The 20,868-nt window shown below is 37.3% G+C and overlaps 1 protein-coding gene across 1 annotated transcript in view; it reads right to left on the bottom strand.

Moving 5' to 3' along the window:
• Positions 1 to 20,868, bottom strand: part of HECW1 (HECT, C2 and WW domain containing E3 ubiquitin protein ligase 1) — a 576,869-nt gene that overhangs the window by 373,889 nt on the left and 182,112 nt on the right. The window contains exon 5 of the mRNA XM_090287382.1: positions 15,170 to 15,339. Coding sequence (XP_090143508.1) covers positions 15,170 to 15,339 — 170 coding nt within the window. The remainder of the gene's footprint in view (positions 1 to 15,169; positions 15,340 to 20,868) is intronic.

Genomic DNA, 20,868 nt, shown 5'->3' with positions numbered 1-20,868 from the left:
GATCATTTGTACATGCTCTTTAGCTAGTCACTTTCCCTTCTTTCCACCATTATACCCACCCCTTCCATTTGGTCACTGCTGTCAGTCTGATCCCTGTTTCAATGTCTGTGGATCTATTCTGTTTTTCTGTTTATTTTGTTCATCATATTCCTCTTATAGGTGAGATCATATGGTATTTGTCTTTCACTAACTGACTTATTTGACTTAGCATAATATTCTCCTGTTCACTTTATGCTGTCGCAAAAAGTAGGAGTTCCTTTTTTCTTTCTACTGCATAATATTCCATTGTGTAAATGTACCACAGTTTTTTTATCCACTCATCTACATATTGGCACTTTTGGTTGTTTTTAGCATTTTGCTATTGTAAATACGACTGCTATGAACATAAGGGTGCATAAGTTCTTTTGAATTGCTGGATCAAAGGCAGTTCCATTTTTAGTTTTCTGAGGAAATTCCTTACTGTTCTCCACAGTGGCTTCACCAGTCTGCATTCCCATCAATGATGCACTAGTGTTCCCTTTTCTTCACAGTCTTCCAGCACTTGTTGTTTGTAGATTTATTACTGATAGCCATTATAATAGGTGTGAGGTGATATCTCATTGTGGTTTTAACTTGCATCTCTCTGATGGCTAGTGATGTTGAGCATCTTTTCATATGTCTATGAGCCTCCTTGAAGAAGTGTTTATTCAGGTCCTTTTCCCATTTGTTCTGAATTTGAATTTCAGTGAAGTGATGAATAAATTTTTAAATTTTCTTTTTATTTATGTTCCCTCTTGCACTAAATATATATCTTATAACAGCTGTATAAACCTAATACTATATGTTTTCTCTCTCTTACTTTATTCTGACTTCTTTCCTCCCTTTTTAACATACAATGGAAATTTTACTTACTATCTCACATTGCCTTGTGCCTACTCACTACTATTATTACTCTTCCACCTTCCATCTCAAAATCATCTTTCTTTCACTTAGACAACTCTTACATGTTTTTCCTTTAGTATAATTATCTTAATCTCTTTATCTATATTAATACTGGCTCATTTGCTGCTGATAGTGTGATTGTGGGTGAGAGATGTTTTTGAGGGTGTGAATCTCTTGCCAGAGTTGTGTGTTTATGCTTTACAAGAATATGCACTGAAGAATTCAAGACACGGTGGGCAGGGTGACTCTCAGTCAGCTAGCTGGAGGGAAGGTCCCACCAAAGAGCAACATAACAACAACCAAAACTGAAATACAACCAGACAGCCTAAACAAATGGCATAAAGGGCATACCAAGAGCATCAAGTTCAGGAGACCAAAGAGACTGCACCACTGAGTCCCCCAGTGCTCCTATTACAGAAGGTCAAACCATAAAGGAGGGAAATTAAATCAAATATAAGAAAAAAAGACAAACAAGTAGAGTCACCTAAAATGGGGAGACTAAGAAACAATGAAAGAAAAAGGAGTGCTAGATGAAACAGAGGCAAGCAAACTATCAGACATGTAATTTAAAAAAATGGTTTTAAGGGAGCTCAATGAACTCAGCAAATTCAGAGAAAACCATGATAAACTCCAGGGAATTGCAGAGAACTTCAGGGAAACTACAAAGAACTCCAGGGAAGCTGCAAGGAACTTACTTTGAACTACATCAGCATTAAAAAGGACATATAAACTATCAATAAATGCCAGTAGGAAATGAAGAATACAATGTCTGAACTGAAGAACACAGCAGGAGGAATAAAGAGCAGGTTAGAGGAAGCAGAGGATCCAATCAGTGAGCTAGAGGACAACATAGAAAAAAATTCACAGACAGTGCAACAAAACAAAAAAAGACTGAAAAAGAATGAAGAGCATTTAAGAGAGCTGCAGGACAACATCAACTATAACAATATCTGTATATAGGGATACCAGAAGGATAAGAAGAGGAGCAAGGGATAGAAAACCTGTTTGAAAAACTAATGAAAGAAAACTTCCCGGACTTACAGAGGGAAAAAGTCACAAAAGTCCAAAAAGCACAGCGGATCCCAATGAAGATAAACTCAAAATGGCCCACTCCAAGACACATCATAATTAAAATGGAAACATTAAAAGACAAAGAGAATATCCCAGAGGCAGCAAGAGAAAAACAGCTCCAATAAGACTATCAGTGCATTTCTCAACAGAAAACTACAAGCCAGAAAGGAATGGTAAAAAATATTTCAAGCAATGAAAAACAAAACCTACAAACAAGACTACTCTACCCAGCAAGGCTATCATTCAAAATGGAAGGTGAAATAAGAAGTTTCCCATACAAAAAAAGGCTAAAAGAATATATTTCCACCAAACCAGTATTGCAAGAGATGCTAAAGGGACTGCTTTAAGAAGATGAAGAAAAAGGCGGAGAGAGAGAGAGGAACACAGGAACAAAAGGAAAAAATCACCGTGAACGTATACCTATCAATAGTAACCCTAAATGTAAATGGTTAAAATGCTCTAATAAAAAGGCAAAGGGTAGCTGAATGGATAACAAAACAAGACCCACATGTCTTGTAGACAGAGACCCACTTCAGAACAAAAGATTACACAAGTGGAAAATGAAGGGATGGAAAAATGTATTTCAAAAAAATGGACATGAAAAAAAGACTGGCATAGCAATACATAGAAAAAACACATTTCACAACAAAGTCCATAAAAGGAGACAAAGAAGGACATTTCACAATATTAAGAGAACAATCCATCAAGAAGATAAAACCCTGGTAAATATATATGCAGCCAACATGGGAGCACATAAATATATAAGGAAAATCTTGGAGGACTACAAGAAGAGTATCAATAGCAACACACTCAAGTAGCAGACTTTAACACTCCATTATCTACAATGGACAGATCTTCAAAGCAAAAAAACAACAAGAATATTGAGGCATAGAACAACAGTCTAGATCACATGGACTTAACTGATATATATAGAACCTTTCATGTCAAACAAGCAAAATGTACATTCTTTTCAAGTGCACATGGAACATTTTTGAAGGTGGACCACATAGTAGAACAGAGAACAAGCCTCAATAAATTTAATAAAATTGAAATTATATCAAGCATCTTCTCAGATCACAATGTCTTGAAACTGGAAACCAACCCCAAGAAAAAAGCTCAAAAACATTCAAATTCGTAGAGAATGAAAAACATGATATTAAATAATGAATGGGTCAACGATGACATCAAGGAAGAAATCAAAAAGTTTCTGGAAACAAATGATAATGAACACACAACAGTCCAAAACTTGTGGGACACACAAGGAATTTCATGAGATGAAATTCATAGCAATAAAGGCCTTCTTGAAAAGGATAGAATCTCAGATTTAAAAATCTAACCTGACTGCTACAAGAACTAGAGGAACAACAACAGAAATCCCAGGGCATGTAGAAGGAAGGAAATCATCAAGATCAGAGCAGAATTAAATGATATAGGGACTAAAAAAACAATTCAACAGATCGATAAAACCAGGAGCTGGTTCTTTGGAAAGATAAACAAAATTGGTAAGTCTGTAACCATACTCATCAAGAAAGAAAGAGAAAGGACCCAAATAAACAAAATCAGAAATGAAAGAAGTCACTACCAATACCACAGGAATACAAAGGGTTGTAAGAAATTACTACAAACAACAGTATGACCAAAAAAAAAAAAAAAAAAAAAAAAAACCCTGGATGAAATAAACAAATTTCTGGAAACTTATCTTTCAAAATGGAATCATGAATAAGCAGAAAGCCTGAATAGACTGACAACAACTAATGAAATTGAAGCAGTAATCAAAAAACTGGCACACAAAAGCCCTCGACTGGATGGCTTCACAGGAGAATTTTACAAAACATTTAAGGAAGAACTAATGCGTATCCTTTTCAAATTATTCAAAAAAATCCAAGAAGAGAGAACACTACCAAACTATCTGTGAGGCCAGTATGACCCTAATTCCAAAACCAGGCTAAGACCCAACAAAGAAAGAGAACTGCTGGCCAATATCGCTGATGAACTGAAGTGCTAAAATCCTCAATGAAATATTGGCAAACCAGATCCAGCAATATATTAAGAAAATCATAAGCCACAATCAAGTGGGACTCATCCCAGGGATGCAAGAATGGCTTAATATTTGCAAATCAATAAACATAATACACCACATAAGCAAAATGAAAGACAGCAATGGCATGATTATATCAATTGAAGCTGAAAAGGCATTTCATGAAGTAGAACACCAATTTATGATGAAAACACTTAGCAAAATGGGAATAGAAGGAGCATACCTCAACATAATAAAGGCCATATACAAAAAACCTGAAGCCAATATCATACACAATGGGAAAAAACTGAAAGCATTCCCAATAGAATCAGGAACAAGACAAGGATGTCCACTGTCTCCACTGCTAATCAACATAGTCTTGGAAGTTCTAGCCACAGCAATAAGACAAGAAAATTAAATAAAAGGCATCCAAATGGGAAAAGAGGAAGTAAACCTGTCATTTTTTGCAGATGACATGATAGTGAACATAGAACACCCTATAGATTCCACACAAAAAAAATACTCGACATAATAAGTGAATCGGACAAAATAGCAGGGTACAAAGTCAATATTAAAAAATCAAAGACATTCCTGTACACTAACAATAAAATATCAGAGTAATAAACTAGAAAAAAATCCCACTTACTCTAGCAACAAGAAAAATAAAGTACCTATGAATAAACTTAACCGAGGAGAAACAAGATGGCGGAGGAGTAAGTGGAAGCTACACTAACTTCCTCCCAGAACTAGTCTGGATTTACAACATAATTTTGGAGAAATCATCTGGAATAACCAACCGAACACCAGCTGGAGAGAAGTCATAACCACAGAGAGACAGAAAAGGCTGCTACATCACAACGTGACCGGTAGGGAGTGCGGAGACGCGGAAGGGGCTGGCTGGCGTCACACCGGTAGCAGCTGAAGGGACTGAGAAACAGCTCAGCAGCCGGGGATTCCCCCTGAGAAGGGCAGGGTCTAAACCCCCAGCTGAGCTCCCCAGCCTACAGCAACAGAGTGGAAAGTAAAATAGTATCCAGCTGAGAAAAGCGAAAAGCCACAGGGTTTCTTGCTAGCCGGAGAGAAACAGCTGGAGAAAAAGAGCTCTTAAGCGGATCACATATGAAAATATTCTGCCCCCACTTACCCTGGGCACAAGCAGAGGGAAGACAGAGAGGACAGGAAATGCTTGGGGAGAGTTTGGTGCGGTGGCTTTGAGGGGAGAACTGGAGGAGCAGCCGACTGGGTCCCAGTGCTGACTCATCCCCAGTACTGCAGGTAGACCATTCCCCTCCAAGTGGCATCAGCCTGAGGGGAAGCAAAAGCCCTGCCTGCAGGAATTAAGCTGCCACACCCACAGTCCTTAAGCCTGACGGCTAATCACAGATTGAATAGATTAACAACTAAAGGAGTCAGACAAAGGCAGCAGATCCCTGGAAGTCTCCAACAGCCTGCCTAGGCCCAGACTGGTACAGGATCTGACGCCACCAGGGGCAGATCCAGGAAGTGCAGATCATTCTAAGAAGCACCAACAAACAATAGGAGTCACCAAAATGGGGAGACAGAGAAACAACCCCCCATCGAAAGGAAAGGTAGAGTCCCCAGAAAGAGTGCTAAATGAAATACAGGGGAGCAAACTATCAGATATGGAATTGAAAGCATGGATTATGGAGAAGCTCAATGAGCTCAGCGGAAACTACAAAGAACTCCAGAAAAACTACAGTGAACTCCAGAAGAACTATAAGGAACTTACTGAGAATTATACCAGCATCAAAAAGGGCATGGAAGCTATCAATAAGAGCCAGGAGGAAATGAAGAATACGATCTCTGAATTGAAGAACACAGTAGAAGGAATTAAAAACAGGCTAGAGGAAGCAGAAGATCGGATCAGCGAGCTGGAGGACAATGTAGACAAAAACTCACAGACAGTGCAACGAAATGAAAAAAGACTGAACAAGACTGAAGAGGCTCTAAGACAGCTGCAGGACAACATGAAACATAATAATATCCGTATCATAGGAATTCCAGAAGGAGAAGAAGAAGAGCAAGGAATAGAAAACCTCTTTAAAAAACTAATGACAGAAAACTTCCCTAACATGAAGAGAGAAAGAATCATGCAAGTCCAGGAAGCACAGAGGGTCCCAATGAAGATGAACCCCAACAGGCCCACTTCAAGACACATCATAATTAAAATGCCAACATTCAAAGACAAAGAGAGAATCCTAAAAGCAGCAAGAGAGAAACAACTAATAACATACAAGGGAGCTCCAATAAGGCTATCATCAGATTTCTCAGCAGAAACACTACAAGCCAGAAGGGAATGGCAAAATATATTCCAAGTAATGAAGAACAAAGGCCTACAACCAAGAATACTCTACCCAGCAAGGTTTTCATTCAAAATGGAAGATGAAATAAGGAGTTTCCAAGACAAAAGAAGGCTAAAAGAATACATCTCCACCAAACCAGCATTGCAAGAGATGCTAAAGGGTCTGCTTTAAGAAGATGAAGAAACAGAGAGAGACAGAGAGGAACACGAGTACAAAGGGGGAAAATGACAGTGAATAAGTACTGAAAGAAAGAAGGAACTTCTACCATTTGCAACAACATGATTGGAACTAGAGAGAATTATGCTTAGCGAAATAAGCCAGGCAACAAAAGAAAATTACCTTATGCTATCACCTGTTACAGGAAACTAATGAACAACACAAACAAATGAGCAAAATTGAACCAGAGGTATGTAAACAAGGAATAAACTAACAGTAACAAAGGGGGAGATGGGAGGGAGAGAAGTGGTAAGAAGGGGAAGGGTCTAGTCAAAGAACATGTATAAATGACCCATGGACATGGACAACTGGGTGGAGACTGAATGCGGAAGAAGGGAGGGCAGGGTGCAGGGAAGCAAGAGGGGGAAAAAAGTGAGACAACTGTAATGGAAAAACAAACAAACAGAAAAATTTTTAGTGGGGGGGGAAATAAAAATATAAAGAATAGAAATGCAAGTTCAGTGAATATTAGAAGGACAAGGATTTTCCTTCACACTGTATATATTTTCTCCCTATCGGATCCCTCCAGAATTTGGCATTCTAAAGAAGTAAGTAATGACCTAAGTTTCTTTGCATAAAACTAATAAGACCAGTTGTTAATAGAGGTTTTTGTTTTGTTTTTTAACTAAGACTTTGAATGGAATGTCATGCCTAAAGGAGACATGCTTGGGCTTTGGTTGTTACCAAAAAGCCCTGAGCAACTGGGACTGACTTTCAAAGGTAATAAAAGTCCATGAGATAAAAGGCCTGGTACCTTGGATGGATGAGCGGTCCATAGCAATCTTTCCAGGGAAGGAATGAAGGTTGTTTTCCTGAAAGATGGCTAGAAGGGACCTTAAGGCACAATGGAAAACCAGGAGGACCTGGAAAAGACAGGTGTTTACAGGCAAGGCTGAATGCCAGGTATGTGGCTCAGCTTCTGTGCCCTGAAGGGCAGACTGAAGGTCACCCTAAATGTTCCTTGCGTAAGTTCCAGCAAAGCAGAACTAAAGATCATAAGTGATCATTTGCTGCTCTTGTTGTGTTTATGCAAATGAACAGGATAAATTAAAAATGAACTTAATGCAGTCCCTTTAATGACAAGGAGGGTAATCTTAGGGAGAAAAATCACGATTCAAGGAAGATCACAATGCCCAGTGGTGGACTATAAAGTAGTGCAGCTAACCGTCTTTAAAGTTTCTTTTCATTTAATATTTGTTTTCATTTGAAAGTTAAACTATGTCTGTGGCATTATCAAAGATGTTTAATTTACAGGCAAGAAGAATGTCAAATGCCTTGCAACTGGATGTCTTTCCGATAAGACAGTCCTACAGATTTAGAGACTTGTATGTGGGTTATGTTACATAAATTAACATGTGTTTTCTGTTTTCAAAGGGCATAAGCCTACGATCTCATTACCTGAGTGATTGTCTGTACGTATAGGCCTCACTTAATCCTGCCCACATTGCTGCCTCCTGACACTCAATGGTTTGGCCGAACTAAGTGGCTGGGTTGGTGAAGAACGGGGTGGTCTGTGGGCTTCACTTTAAAACTGGTTTCTCTTTTCTATCCTAATGGCTTGGACAGAAAGAGCCCAGAGGCCTGAGAGGGGGGAAACCTAAAATATTTCCCTCAGTCCAAACTAAGTATAATGGGCAAAAGGGTTTTGGACAGGTGAGATGTACCTGGCATACCTTCCTCCAAAGAAGCCCTTCTTTTCCCTAATGTGGAACATTGAAAAATTAATACCTGTCTTTTGTCATCTAGTGGTTACGGATTGAATGATGTCCTTTAACCCTGTTGCCCCCAGAATACAACAAGGATGCCAGCCTGTTAACCCAAGCATGCTGTTGTCCAGAGACAGCCAACCAACCTGGAGTCTGCACGATCCTTCCCCTTGTGGGAAGGCCACCCTCCCCTCCACACCCTCACTCTTTTTAGGGATTTCTTGACCCAAGGGTAGGTAGGACGACGACCATGTTCAGCTTGAAGCAGCTAGAGGAGCTCGAGACCTTCATCCATTGTCCTTTATAAGATTGTAAAGGGTCTTAAGTCTGAGAGGGAGGGATTGTTATTTTTTATTGTTAAAATATTTAATTAATTAATTATTTTAAAAAAAAGAAGAAGAATATATGAAAGGGTGAGGCAGGAGAGCTTGTATGTACGACCCATGGGCATGGACTTGGGGAGAGGATTGTTGGGGAAGGGGGGTGCTGGGTGGAGGGGAACAAAGGGGAAAAAAATTGGAACTATTGTAACAATATAATCAATAAAATATGCTTTAAAAAACAAAAAAGATAAAAACCAAGGAGGTAAAAGACCTGTATGCAGAAAACTGAATAACACTGAAGAAAGAAATTAAGAACAATACAAACAAATGGAATCACTTACCATGTTCATTGATGGGAAGAATCAATATCATTAAAATATTCATACTATCCAAAGCAATTTATAGATGCAATGCAATCCCTATTAAAACAACAGTGACGTATTTCATGGGTTAGAACAAATACTTCAAAATTTTATATGGAACCAGAAGACCCCGAATAGCAAAAGAAATCTTGAAGAATAAGAACACAGTAGGAGAAATCACAATACCTGATATCGGACCATACTACAAGGCCACTGTAATAAAAAAAGTCCAGTACTAGCACAATAACATACCTATAGATCAATGGAACAAAATAGAGAGCACAGAAATAAACCCATGTCTATATGGCCAACTAATATTTGACAAAGGGGGAAGAAACATAAAATGGAGTGAAGGGAGCCTGTTCAACAAATGGTGCTGGGAGAACAGGACAGGGACATAAAAAAAAAAATTTAAAAAACTAGACCAGCAACTTACACCATACACTAGAATAAACTCAAGATGGATCAAAGACTTAAATGTAAGCTGTGGCACATTAAAAGTCCTAGTGTCCTAGAGGAAAACATAAGTAGCAAAATTTCAGATATCCTATGTAGCAATATTTTTAATTGATATATCTCCTGAGGCAAGGGAAATAAGGAATAAATAAACAAATGTGACTACATCAAATTAAAGAGATTCCTGCTTAGAAAAAGAAAATATTAGCAGATGAAAATGGAACAAACTGTATGGGAAAACATATTTGCCAATGATACCTCAGACAAGGGATTGATATGCAAAATATATAAAGACTTCATAGGACTCAACACCAAGAAGACAGACAATCCATCAAAATAATGGGCAAAGGAACTGAACAAATACTTCTCCAAAGAGGAGATACAGAGGGTCCATAGGCATATGTAAGAATGCTCAACATCACTAGTTATCAGAGAGATGCAAATAAAAATCACAGTGGATACCACCTCACACCAGTCAGAATGGACATCATCAACAAATGAATGAACAACAAGTGCTGTCCAGAATGCGGAGAAAAGGGAACACTATTGCACTGTCTGGGAATGAAGTTGGTACAGCCACTATGGAAGACAGTATGGAATTTCCTCAAAAAACTAAAAATTGAACTGCCTTTTGATGTAGCAATTCCATTGCTAGGATTATACCCAAAGAATACTGAAACACCAATTCAGAAGAACCTATGCACCCCTATTTTTATAGCAGCACTATTTACAATAGCTTAGTTCTAGAAACAGCCTAAGTGCCCATTTGTAGATGAATTGATCAACAAACTGTGGTACATTTACACAAGGGAATATTATGTAGCAGAAAGAAAGAAGGAAACTCCTACCATTTGTGACAACATGGATTGAATTAGAGAAAATTATGCTTAATGAAATAAGCCAGGGAATGAAAGACAAATACCATATGATATCACATAATACAAGAAACTAATGAACACAAACAAATGAGCAAAATTTGACCAGAGGCATAGAAAAAGGGGCAGACTAACAGAGAACAGGGAGTAGGGGTGTGGGAAGAAGGGGGAAAGAAGGGGTAGGGTCTATTTAAGGAACTAGTATAAATGACCCATGTACATGGACAATAGGATGGGGATTGGCTGTTGGAGAAGGGGTGGGCTGGGTCTGTGGGAGAAATGGGGGAAAAAGTGGCACAAATATAATAGAAAAACAATAAATAAATAAAAATTAAAAAGAAGTCTTATGATTCACAAAAATAGAAATAAAATGAAAATATATAGTCTATATAGCACAATTTTATATTTTAATAGAAATTCCATAGAAAGTAATTTTCTACTTTTCTAATCTAGTTGTACGATATTTTCCTAATGAGATTAACTTTCTGGGTAGAGGTTATGATTCTTCCTTCTCTGGTGCTTTATATTACAAAAGCCCCCAAAATATTTTTGACTGATTTGAGAAAAGAGGTGATAAAATAAAGATTCTAACTCATACCAGAACATTGGAAGTCATCTTACCTTCCACACCAAATCCTTACAGTCTTTAACAGACTAGTGAGAAGATTTTAGCCCATTCCTTTGCATAAAAGAGAAGGAAACTTTTCATAGAAAAACCATTTTCTTTTCTGTCTACTTAAACCAGATATCTTATTTGTTAGTAGATTAAGGGCATTTAATTGCAATAAATACTTTAACTCAGAGGTTGACAAAATGAAAAATACAAGTAAAGATAAACACAATGAGATACCACCTCACACTAGTAAGAATGTCCACTATCCACAAATCAACGAACAACAAGTGCTGGCGAGGATGTGGAGAAAAGGTAAACCTAGCGCACTGCTTGCGGGAATGCATAGGGTGCAGCCACTGTGATAAACAGTATGGAATTTCTTCAAAAATCTGAAAATGGAACTACCTTTTGATCTAGCAATTCCATTGCTAGGATTATACCCAAAGAATACTGAAGCTCCAATTCAAAAGAACCTATGCACCCCTATGTCCATAGCAGCACTATTCACAATAACCGAGTCCTAGAAACAGCCTAAGTGCCCATCTGTAAATGAGTGGATCAATGAGCTGTGGTACATTTACACAATGGAATACTATGCAGCAGAGAGAAAGAAGGAACTCCTACCATTTGTGACAACATGGATAGAACTGGAGAGTATTATGCTTAGTGAAATAAGCCAGGCAGTGAACGACAAATACCATATGATAACACCTAATATAGGATACTCTTGACCAATATGCAAAATATAACCAGAGGCAAGTAAACAAGGAGCAGACTAACAGTAACTAGGGGGGAGGGGAGAGGGGAGAAGAGGGGTATAGTCAAGGAACTAGGATAAATGATCCATGGACATGGACAATGGGGTGGGGATTGACTGTGAGAGAAGGGATATGGGGGAGCAATGGGGGAAAACTGTAATAGAAAAAATATATATATATCAATTAAAAGTAAAAAAAAAGAAGAGTTGACAAAATATGACCCAAATAAATAAAACCAGAAATGAAAGAGAAGTAACAAATGATATCATAAAACTACAGAGGATTATAAAAAAAATACTATATGTAAGAAATTAAACAACCTGGGTGAAATGAAAACATTTCTAGAAACATACAATCTTCCAAAACTGAACCAGTAAGAATTAGAAAACCTGAATAGACCAATAACAACTAATGAAATTGAAAAAGTAATAAAAAAAAACTCACAGCAAACAAAAGTCATGGACTGGATGGCTTCACAGGTGAATTTTTCTAAATTTTACCAATCATTCAAAGAAGAACCAATACCTATCCTCAAACTATTCCAAGAAATTTGAGAGGAGGGAAGACTTCCAAACTGTTTTTACAGGGCCAATGTTATCCTAATTCCAAAACCAGATAAAGGCACTACAAAGACAATTACAGGCCAATATCTCTGATGAACATAGATGCTAAAAATCCTCAACAAAATATTAGCAAATAGGATTCAGCAATAAATTAAAAAGATTATACACTATGATAAGAGGGATTTATTCTGGGGATGCAAGCATGGTTGGTACAATATTCACAAATCAATAAATGAGATATACCAGATAAATGAAATGAGATAAAAATCACATGATAATATCAATAGATGCAGTAAAAGCATTTGATAAAACCCAGCACTCATTTATGGTAAAAAAAAAAAAAAAAGTTTAAGCGAGGCAGCAATAGAAGGATCATAAGAAAGTCCATATATGAAAAACCTACAACCAAAATCATACTCAACGCACCAAAAGTGAAAGCGTTTCACTTAATATCATCAACAAGACAGGAATGTCTGCTTTCTCCACTCTTATTCAACATAGTACTGGAATCCCACCTACATCATCAGACAAGAAGAAGAAGTACAAGACATCCAAATTAGAAATGAGGAATTAAAACTCACTATTCACAGATGACATAATATTGTACATTGAAAACCTTAAAGACTCCACCAAAAAACTACTAGATTTATTAAATGAATTCAGCCATGTAGCAGGATACAAAATCAATACTCAAAAATCAGTGTCATTTTTTTACACCAATAATAAACTGTCAGAAAGAGAAATGAAGAAAGCAATCACATTTACTATTGCAACAAAAAAAGTAAGGTACCTTGGAATAAATTTAACAAAGGTAGTGAAAGACCTGTTCTCAGAAAACTATAGGACATTAAAGAAAGAAATAGAAGAAAACACAAGCAAGTGGAAGCATATACTACGTTCATGGAGTGGAAGAATTTATATTATTAAAATGTCCATACTATCCAATGCAATCTATAGATTCAACACAATCCCTATTCAAATACCAATGGCATATTTCACAGATCTTGAACCAATATATTCAAAATTTTATATGGAACCAAATATACCCCGAATAGCTTCAGCAATCTTGAGAAAGAAGAACAAAGTTGGAGTTATCACAATGTCTTATATAAACCTATACTATAAGGTCACAGAAACCAAAACACCCTGGTATTAGCATAAGCACAGACATATAGATTAATGAAACAGAACAGAGATCCTAGAAATAAATCCACTCCTTTGTGGTCAATTTATATTTGACATAGGAGGTAAGAGCATATAATTGAGTTAAAATAGTTTCTTCAATAAATGGTGTTGGGAGAATTGGACAGGTACATGCAAAAAGAAAAGAAAAGAAAGAAAGAAACTAGACTGCCAGCTTACACCACACACAAAAATAAACTCAAAACAGATAAATGACTTAAATGTAAGTTGTGAAACCATAACTATCTTAGAAGTCAACATAGGGAGTTAAATCTCAAATATTCAATGTAGAAATATTTTTGCTGATATATCTCCCAGGGCACTGGAAACAAAACAGAAAATAAACAAATGAGACTACATCAACTTGAAAAGCTTCTTGCTAAAGAAACCATTAGCAAGATCAATAGGGAACATTTTCACCAATGATACATCAAACAAGAGTTTAATATTCAAAATATGCAAAGAACTAATACAACTCAACACCAGGAAAACAAAAAACCTGATTAAGAAATGGGAAAAATACCTGAATAGATACTTCTTCAAAAGGGATATACAAAGGGCCCATAGACATATGAAAAAATGCTCAAAATCACTAGTCATCAGAGAAATGAAAATTAAAGCCTCAATAAAATATCACCTCATACCCATCAAAATGGCTACCATCAATAAATCAACAAACAACAAGTGTTGGTGAGGTTGTGGATTAAAGGGAACCCTACTGCACTGTTGGTGGTAATGCAGTCTGGTGTAGTCACTGTGGAAAACAATAAGGAGTATCCTTAAAAAATTAAAAACAGAACTCCCTTTTGACCTAGCAATTTCCCTTCTGGGAATATACCCCAAGGATCTCAAAACACCAATACAAAAAATATATGCACCATTATGACTGTAGCCATATTATTTACAATAGTCAAGAAACTGCCCATTAGTAAATGAGTGGATAAAAAAGCTGTGATACATTTCCACAATGAAAAAGTATGCAGCAATTAAAAAGAAGAAGCTCTTACATTTTGCAACAGCACGGATGGACCTGGAGAAAATTATGCCAAGTGAATTAAGCCAGTCAGTGAAAGAAAAATACCACGTGATCTCACTGATATGTGAAATTTAATGAGCACAATAAGTCAAAGAACTAAATAGTAACAGAAGCTTAGATACATAAAAAAAACTGACAGCTGCTGGAAAGTGGCAGGCTGGGGATGAAATGCGGTGAAGGGATTAACCAGAGAGCATTTATGCACAATCCATGGACATGGACAACATACTGGAGATTGGCTTGGGGAGAGGAGAAAATGGGGTTAGGTGGAGGAGGGGAAAGGGATAAAAAGTGGGAGCAATTGTAACGTCATAAACAATAAAAATAAATCTTAAAAAATTAAGTAAAATGAAATAAAACATATTCTTTTCCCCTCAGGAAAAATGAAAAGAGTGTGAGAATTCTCAGATCAAAACATTCCTCTTCCTTCTCCCACACAAAATTCAAAGGAAAGGCTGTCCTGATTTCAGGGGTAGGTTTGGAAGTGACTACTAGGCAGAGGTGACTACTATATGGCTACCGAGTATAGCTGCAATGAATAGTTTTCTGGTACTGCCTTTGGGACTCTATCAAAAACCCTGAGAGTTGCAACCCATAGACAACATGGCTCCCTTCTAAGTCCAAGAGAGCCATGAACTTAGCAGCAGAGTTGAGGATTCCAAGAAAGGAGGGAATAGCACATGAACTGTTTCATGCTGGCATTTCATTTGGTCACTTATGCTTAATTTCGGGGCCATGGCACTCACCTCAGCCTGCCAGATGGGGTTCACAGTGTTGCCTATGATCTTAGATCTCCTCTCCTGTCCATGGTGAGGGAGGGCAGGGAATATGCTGTGCTTCCCAGGCTGAATGGAAAACTTCAAGTAAGGATCTGGGTTGAAAAACATCCCTTTCTTCAGTCCCATGGCCTGGAAATCTACAAAGTAAATGATACTGTGTTTTAGTGAGATTGAAAATCATATCAGGCCTTTAGTAAGGAAAAAAGTTTATCTAAAACATGGAAAAAATCTTTCTTTAGACTAATATGTCTAAAGAACCCACTGTGTGTAACATTTACTGGCATATATTATATCTTTTTTTGAGAAGTCCTCATAATAAATCAATATAATTGACATTATGGTCACTATGCTTTTTAAGACAGGACCATTGACCCTTATTGAACTAGACTTAAGTGCAGGCAGGCTAAGGTAACAGGGTTGGATGAGGGTCTGGGGGGTCACCTCAGAAAACTTAGGTGGACACAGGGATGAATTCCAACTTTGAAAATCCAATGGATCTAGATGAAAATTCTGCTATGTGGAGAAATAAGAAAAACAAAGGTTGTAGTTAAACAATAAATATGGTCTTTTAATATGATCTTCACTGAATAAGAGATAATTAGAAGTAATAAAGAGAAAGAGGAAGGTTAAAAGAGCAAAGAGCATGAACAATGAAGGAATAAAAAAATAAATCATGGCCTCTCAAGTGCACATCAGTGAGGAGAGTTTTGAACAACTATAATGTCAGGGAAGGTAAGACTTTAAAAACTGAGCTGGTTCATTTAATTGAAATTAATCCTGTAAAATTTCATGCTGGAGAGCAAGAGAGAGCGCGCGCGAGAGAGAGAGAAAGAGAGAGAGAGAGAGAGAGAGAGAGAGAGAGAGAGAGGAGAGAGAGAGAGAGAGAGAGAGAGGGAGAGAGAGAGAGAGAGAGAGAGAGAAAGAAAGAAAGAGAGACAAAGAACAACATTATTTGTAATAATGGTTTATATTTCTAATTATTCTGAGATACTTTGAAATAACTTTATACTTATTGAAAATATATTTATGATTTCAAAAACATAAAACTTTTCTCTTATTGAAGTATTTTCCCCTCAAATTATTCCCACCTATATATGAATGAAAGAAATTGAGGTAAAGATACGAATTGATTAACAACCATAATATAAGTTGTGAGGTGTTTGAGTAATTTGATACTAATGAAAAAGTACAGATGTTTTCATGTAAATTTACTTAAAGTTATTTTGAGTTGATTCAAGGTTATTTCCACAATGAAATCATTCTTACTCTTTTATATATTTCCATGAAGGAAAAAAAAAGGAAAGTATAATAAACATCACAGAAATCTGCAAAATGCAGGGTAAACCCATAGGGGTATGTGCAGAAAAGAGAACACAGCAGCCAGAGATTTCTTTCCTTATAAAAGCCTGTTTATAAGGTTGATTTTTAGCTAGCATCTGGGAACTTAAATCTCTGGAGGTTTCTCACAGTTTAGAACTACTAAGAGTGTCTTACTGTGCCTAAACTGTATGTGTAAACTATGTGGTTTCCTTCTGCAAGTCTGGAATTTGGTACATGTTAGGCAGAGGTGCCTATGTGACCAGACCCCAAAGAAAACCTTGACACTGAATCTGTAATGAACTTACCTGGAAAACAACATTTCATATGTATTGCCACACCTTGTTGTTGGGTAAAATAGGTGCATTCTGTGTGACTTCATTGGGAGAGGACCCATGGAAGCTTGCCACTTATTTTCAAAGACCACCCCATGTGGAGTTTCCCTTTGGTTATTTTCCTTCGTATCCATTCAATATAATAAATTATAGCTGTGAGTAAGATTGTATGCTGATCTCTAATAAATCATTAAATCTGGGGTTGTTCTGGGGCCCCTGACCCAAAGTTTGACAAAGGTTTGTTCATCATAATATGATATGACTATTTTCACTTCCATCATGTTCACCATTACCAACTACCATTTATTGGCTATTTGCTAAATTCTGGGAACTTTTTAATGATATTTAAATACATTATCTGATTTAATTCTAAGTATCAACTTTATAAGGTAGATATTATACTACATTACTAATTTGAAGAAAAGAAATTGGAGGCCTATGAGTTAAGTGACTTGATCTGGTCAATATCAGAAATAAATTTGGAACCTGCCTCTTTGATTCCCATGTTTTTGCATTTAACCAATATGTTCTAGTATCATTCACTAAAAGTGCCAATATTGGCATAAGTTAAATTCTTAAGTATAAATAGCTCTTTTGAGGGAATCTCTGAGCTTCTGCCATTTACTATTTTCCTTCTCTCTGAATAACCTTGAAAAAGCATTTCTTTTTCTTGTCTTTCTTAAAGATTAAATTTATTGGGTGACATTGGATAATACAATTATGTAGGTTTCAAGCATATAATTCTATGATACAACATCTGTATATTGCATGGTGCTCCCGCTACCCAAAGTCAAATCACCTTCTGTCACCATATATTTGACTCCCTTTACCCTTCACTACCTCTCCACCATCTTTCCCTCTGGTCTCTGAGTTTTGTTTGTCTGTTCATTCATTTGTTCCTTTCAGTTTTATATTCCACATATCAGTGAAATCATATGGATCTTGACTTTTTCTGTCATTCTGTTTAGCACGATATTCTCAAGATCCATCCATGTTGTAAAAAATGGCAATACATCATCTTTTCTCATAGCTGAGTTAGTATTCCACTGTATATATGTACCATATGTTCTTTTCCAACCAGCTGTTGAGGGACACATCAGATGTTGCCATGTCTTTGCCATTGTGAATACTGCTGCAATGACCATAGGAGTGATTGAATCTTTACAAATAAATACTTTCAAAATTTTCAGGTAGATAACCAGAAGATAGGTTACTGGGTCATATGTTAGCTCTATTCTTAATTTTTCTGAGGAACCACCATATTGTTTTCCATAGTGGCTGTACCAGATTACATTTGTACCAGCAGGGAATGAGGATTCCCATTTCTCCACAACCTCTCCAATACTAGTTACTTGTCTTGTTAATAATAGCCATCCTAACAGGGTTGAGGTGGTATTTCATTGTATTTTTGATTTGCATTTCCCTTAGAGCTAGTGAATTTGAGCATCTTTTCATATATCTGTTGGCCATTTGTCTGTCCTCTTGTGAGAAATGCTCACAATAATACACTGGGACACAGGACTGAAGCAGTAACTGATGCAGTTTATTCACTGATCTGCAGCTCTGGGCACAGCCTAAAAGCCAAATCAAGGTGTGTGCTGAAAAGATGGAGCTGTCTGCTTTTATTCTAACCCAAGTAAAGCCTGCCCCCGCTTCCTCTCTCCCCCTCCTGCTCCTTCCCTATTTTTCCATGCTGGATACTTCGGAGTTACAATTTAATGTGATTAACTAAATTAACTGAAGGTGATAATTAATTAAAGGGGATCTGGTTATAGGTCTGTCTCCAGCTCTTCTTTGAAATTTCTCTATCTTGTTGGCTGGGGTGTCTAGCTACGTTTTCCCATTTCCCAGAGTTTGGTGATGACTATCTCCTCCACTTTGATCTCAGATATCCTTTGTCCTCAGAAGCATTTGTGCTGAGCTGCCGAATGTTCCTTTTCTGATTTGTAAATATGCTAATACTGTTAACTCTGGCTCAGAGACCTTCTAATTCCATTTGCTCTGTGTCACTAATTATTTTCTACTGGTTTGGGAGTCATTAGTTTTGTTGTTTCTTACAATCCCCCATCTTATTTTGGGAAATTGACTACTCAAACCATTTTATTTATTCCTTCAAACTTCAGAAGGATTTCTTGACTTTCTTTCTTATAGCAAGGATTCCCTTTGCCTCCTAGGAGGAGGAGATTATGAAAAGTTGCCAGCATTTGTTTAGGTAGTGCAATCTCAATTAGTTTCTGAACTAAACCTCTGATGGAGGGAATATACCTGCTACCACAATGAGGGATACAAGAGCTGATGAGGTCATTCCTTCTTAATTGCTAAACCAATTTTTAAACTATCCTGTTATAGGATTGCTGATGCCTGAGTTTTTTCACTAGTTTATTTGCTAGGGTAATCAGTCCCTGCAGAACTTTAGTGATAGTTCCATCAGGGGCTGTATTATTAGGGATAAAGGTGCAACACTGCCCCCCAAGCATTACACATACACCTCCTTTTTCTGCTAACATTATATCCAGTGTCAACCTATTCTTCCACGCAAGTTAACTGGTGGCATCTAATTGTTGAGCTTTTTCTTCTATTGCATTTCTAGTATAATTGATAAACCTCTGCTGGTTATAATAAATATAATTTATCCAATCAATATTTTTATTAATGGTTGAACACCAGAAGAGCACTGACTCAAATTCTATTTGATTTTTAGCTTTAAATTTATTTGGAGCTTCTCTAGGGACCCTAATAACATTGATGTAGATGTGAGCATTGAATAATACACTAGACATTGTTGACCTCTCTCTATTGTCACTATTTTATAGTTAAAACCCCTTCCATTTCCTTGGGATCTTGGTAGAACAAAGCTACCTGTATAACTAAGACACTAGCTACCAACGATAGCCATGCAAAGGCACCCCGATAGCTGTCTTCTTCCCCTATGCCCCAACCACAGGTTCTGGGGAACTCCTTGGGACCTTCCTCTGTAACAATTTCCTCTCTCAGATTTAAGACCCTTTATAATCTTATAAAGGACAATGGGTAAAGGTCTTATGTTCCCCTAGCTACTTCAAGCTGGAGATGGCTGTCATTTTATTTACCCTTAGGTCTAGAAATTCCTAATAGAGTGGGAATGAGGAGTGAAGGGTGGCCTTCCCACATGGGTAAGGATTTTGCAAAGTTTAGGTCAGGTCATTTGGCTGTCTGAAGGCAGCAGCATGCTTGATTTCCAAGGGCTGGCATTGCTGAACAAACTGGCATCCTTGTCATACTCTGGGGGCAACAGGATTAAAAAACATAATTAAAATCATAACCATTAGATGACAACAGGCAGGGATTAATGTTTAATGTCCCCCATTAGGAAAAAAAATTGGCTGTTTTGACAGAAGGTATGCAAGGCATGGCACAGCTGTTTAAAGCCCTTTGCCCACTGTGAGGTACAGATAAAAATGACACTCAAACTGGTAAGAAATGATTAGGAACAAAAGAGAATGTGGTAAGCAAGTTAAGAAGAATTTTAAGAGGGGCTAGAGACACAGAATGTCAGAGCTAAAGAATATCACCTGGGAAATTGTGGCTGGAGACATGAGACTAGAGAAATAAACAGTCAGAGTTAACCCAAAGTGTGAAAGACATAATACTTATAACCTGGGAGAATGTGGTAAGCAGGTTAAGAAATCTTTCAAGAGGGGCTAGAGACATAGCTTGTCAGAGTTAAGAAATATTTATCACTTGGAAAATTGTGGCTGGACACATGAGACTGGAGACATAAACAGTCAGAGATAACCCAGAGTGTGAGGGGCACCCATTATGGAATATTTATCACCTGGGAATTATGCATGGTCAGTGAGTTAAGGAAACTTATTAATGAGCTAATTGCTACCCTTAGTAGATTTAGTCAATCGCATCAGATTATAACTCCAGAGTAGCCAGTAGGTAAAAATGGAGAGGAAGGGGAAAAGGAGGAAAGTGGGGGTGGGGGTGGGTTCTTGCATTAGGATAAAAAGCAGCCTGCTTTAAGCCCTG

Source organism: Furipterus horrens, unplaced genomic scaffold, assembly GCF_987537825.1.
Source record: "Furipterus horrens unplaced genomic scaffold, mFurHor1.1.pri manual_scaffold_9, whole genome shotgun sequence".
Classification (NCBI taxonomy): domain Eukaryota; kingdom Metazoa; phylum Chordata; class Mammalia; order Chiroptera; family Furipteridae; genus Furipterus; species Furipterus horrens.
This window is presented reverse-complemented; position numbering and strand designations above follow the sequence as displayed.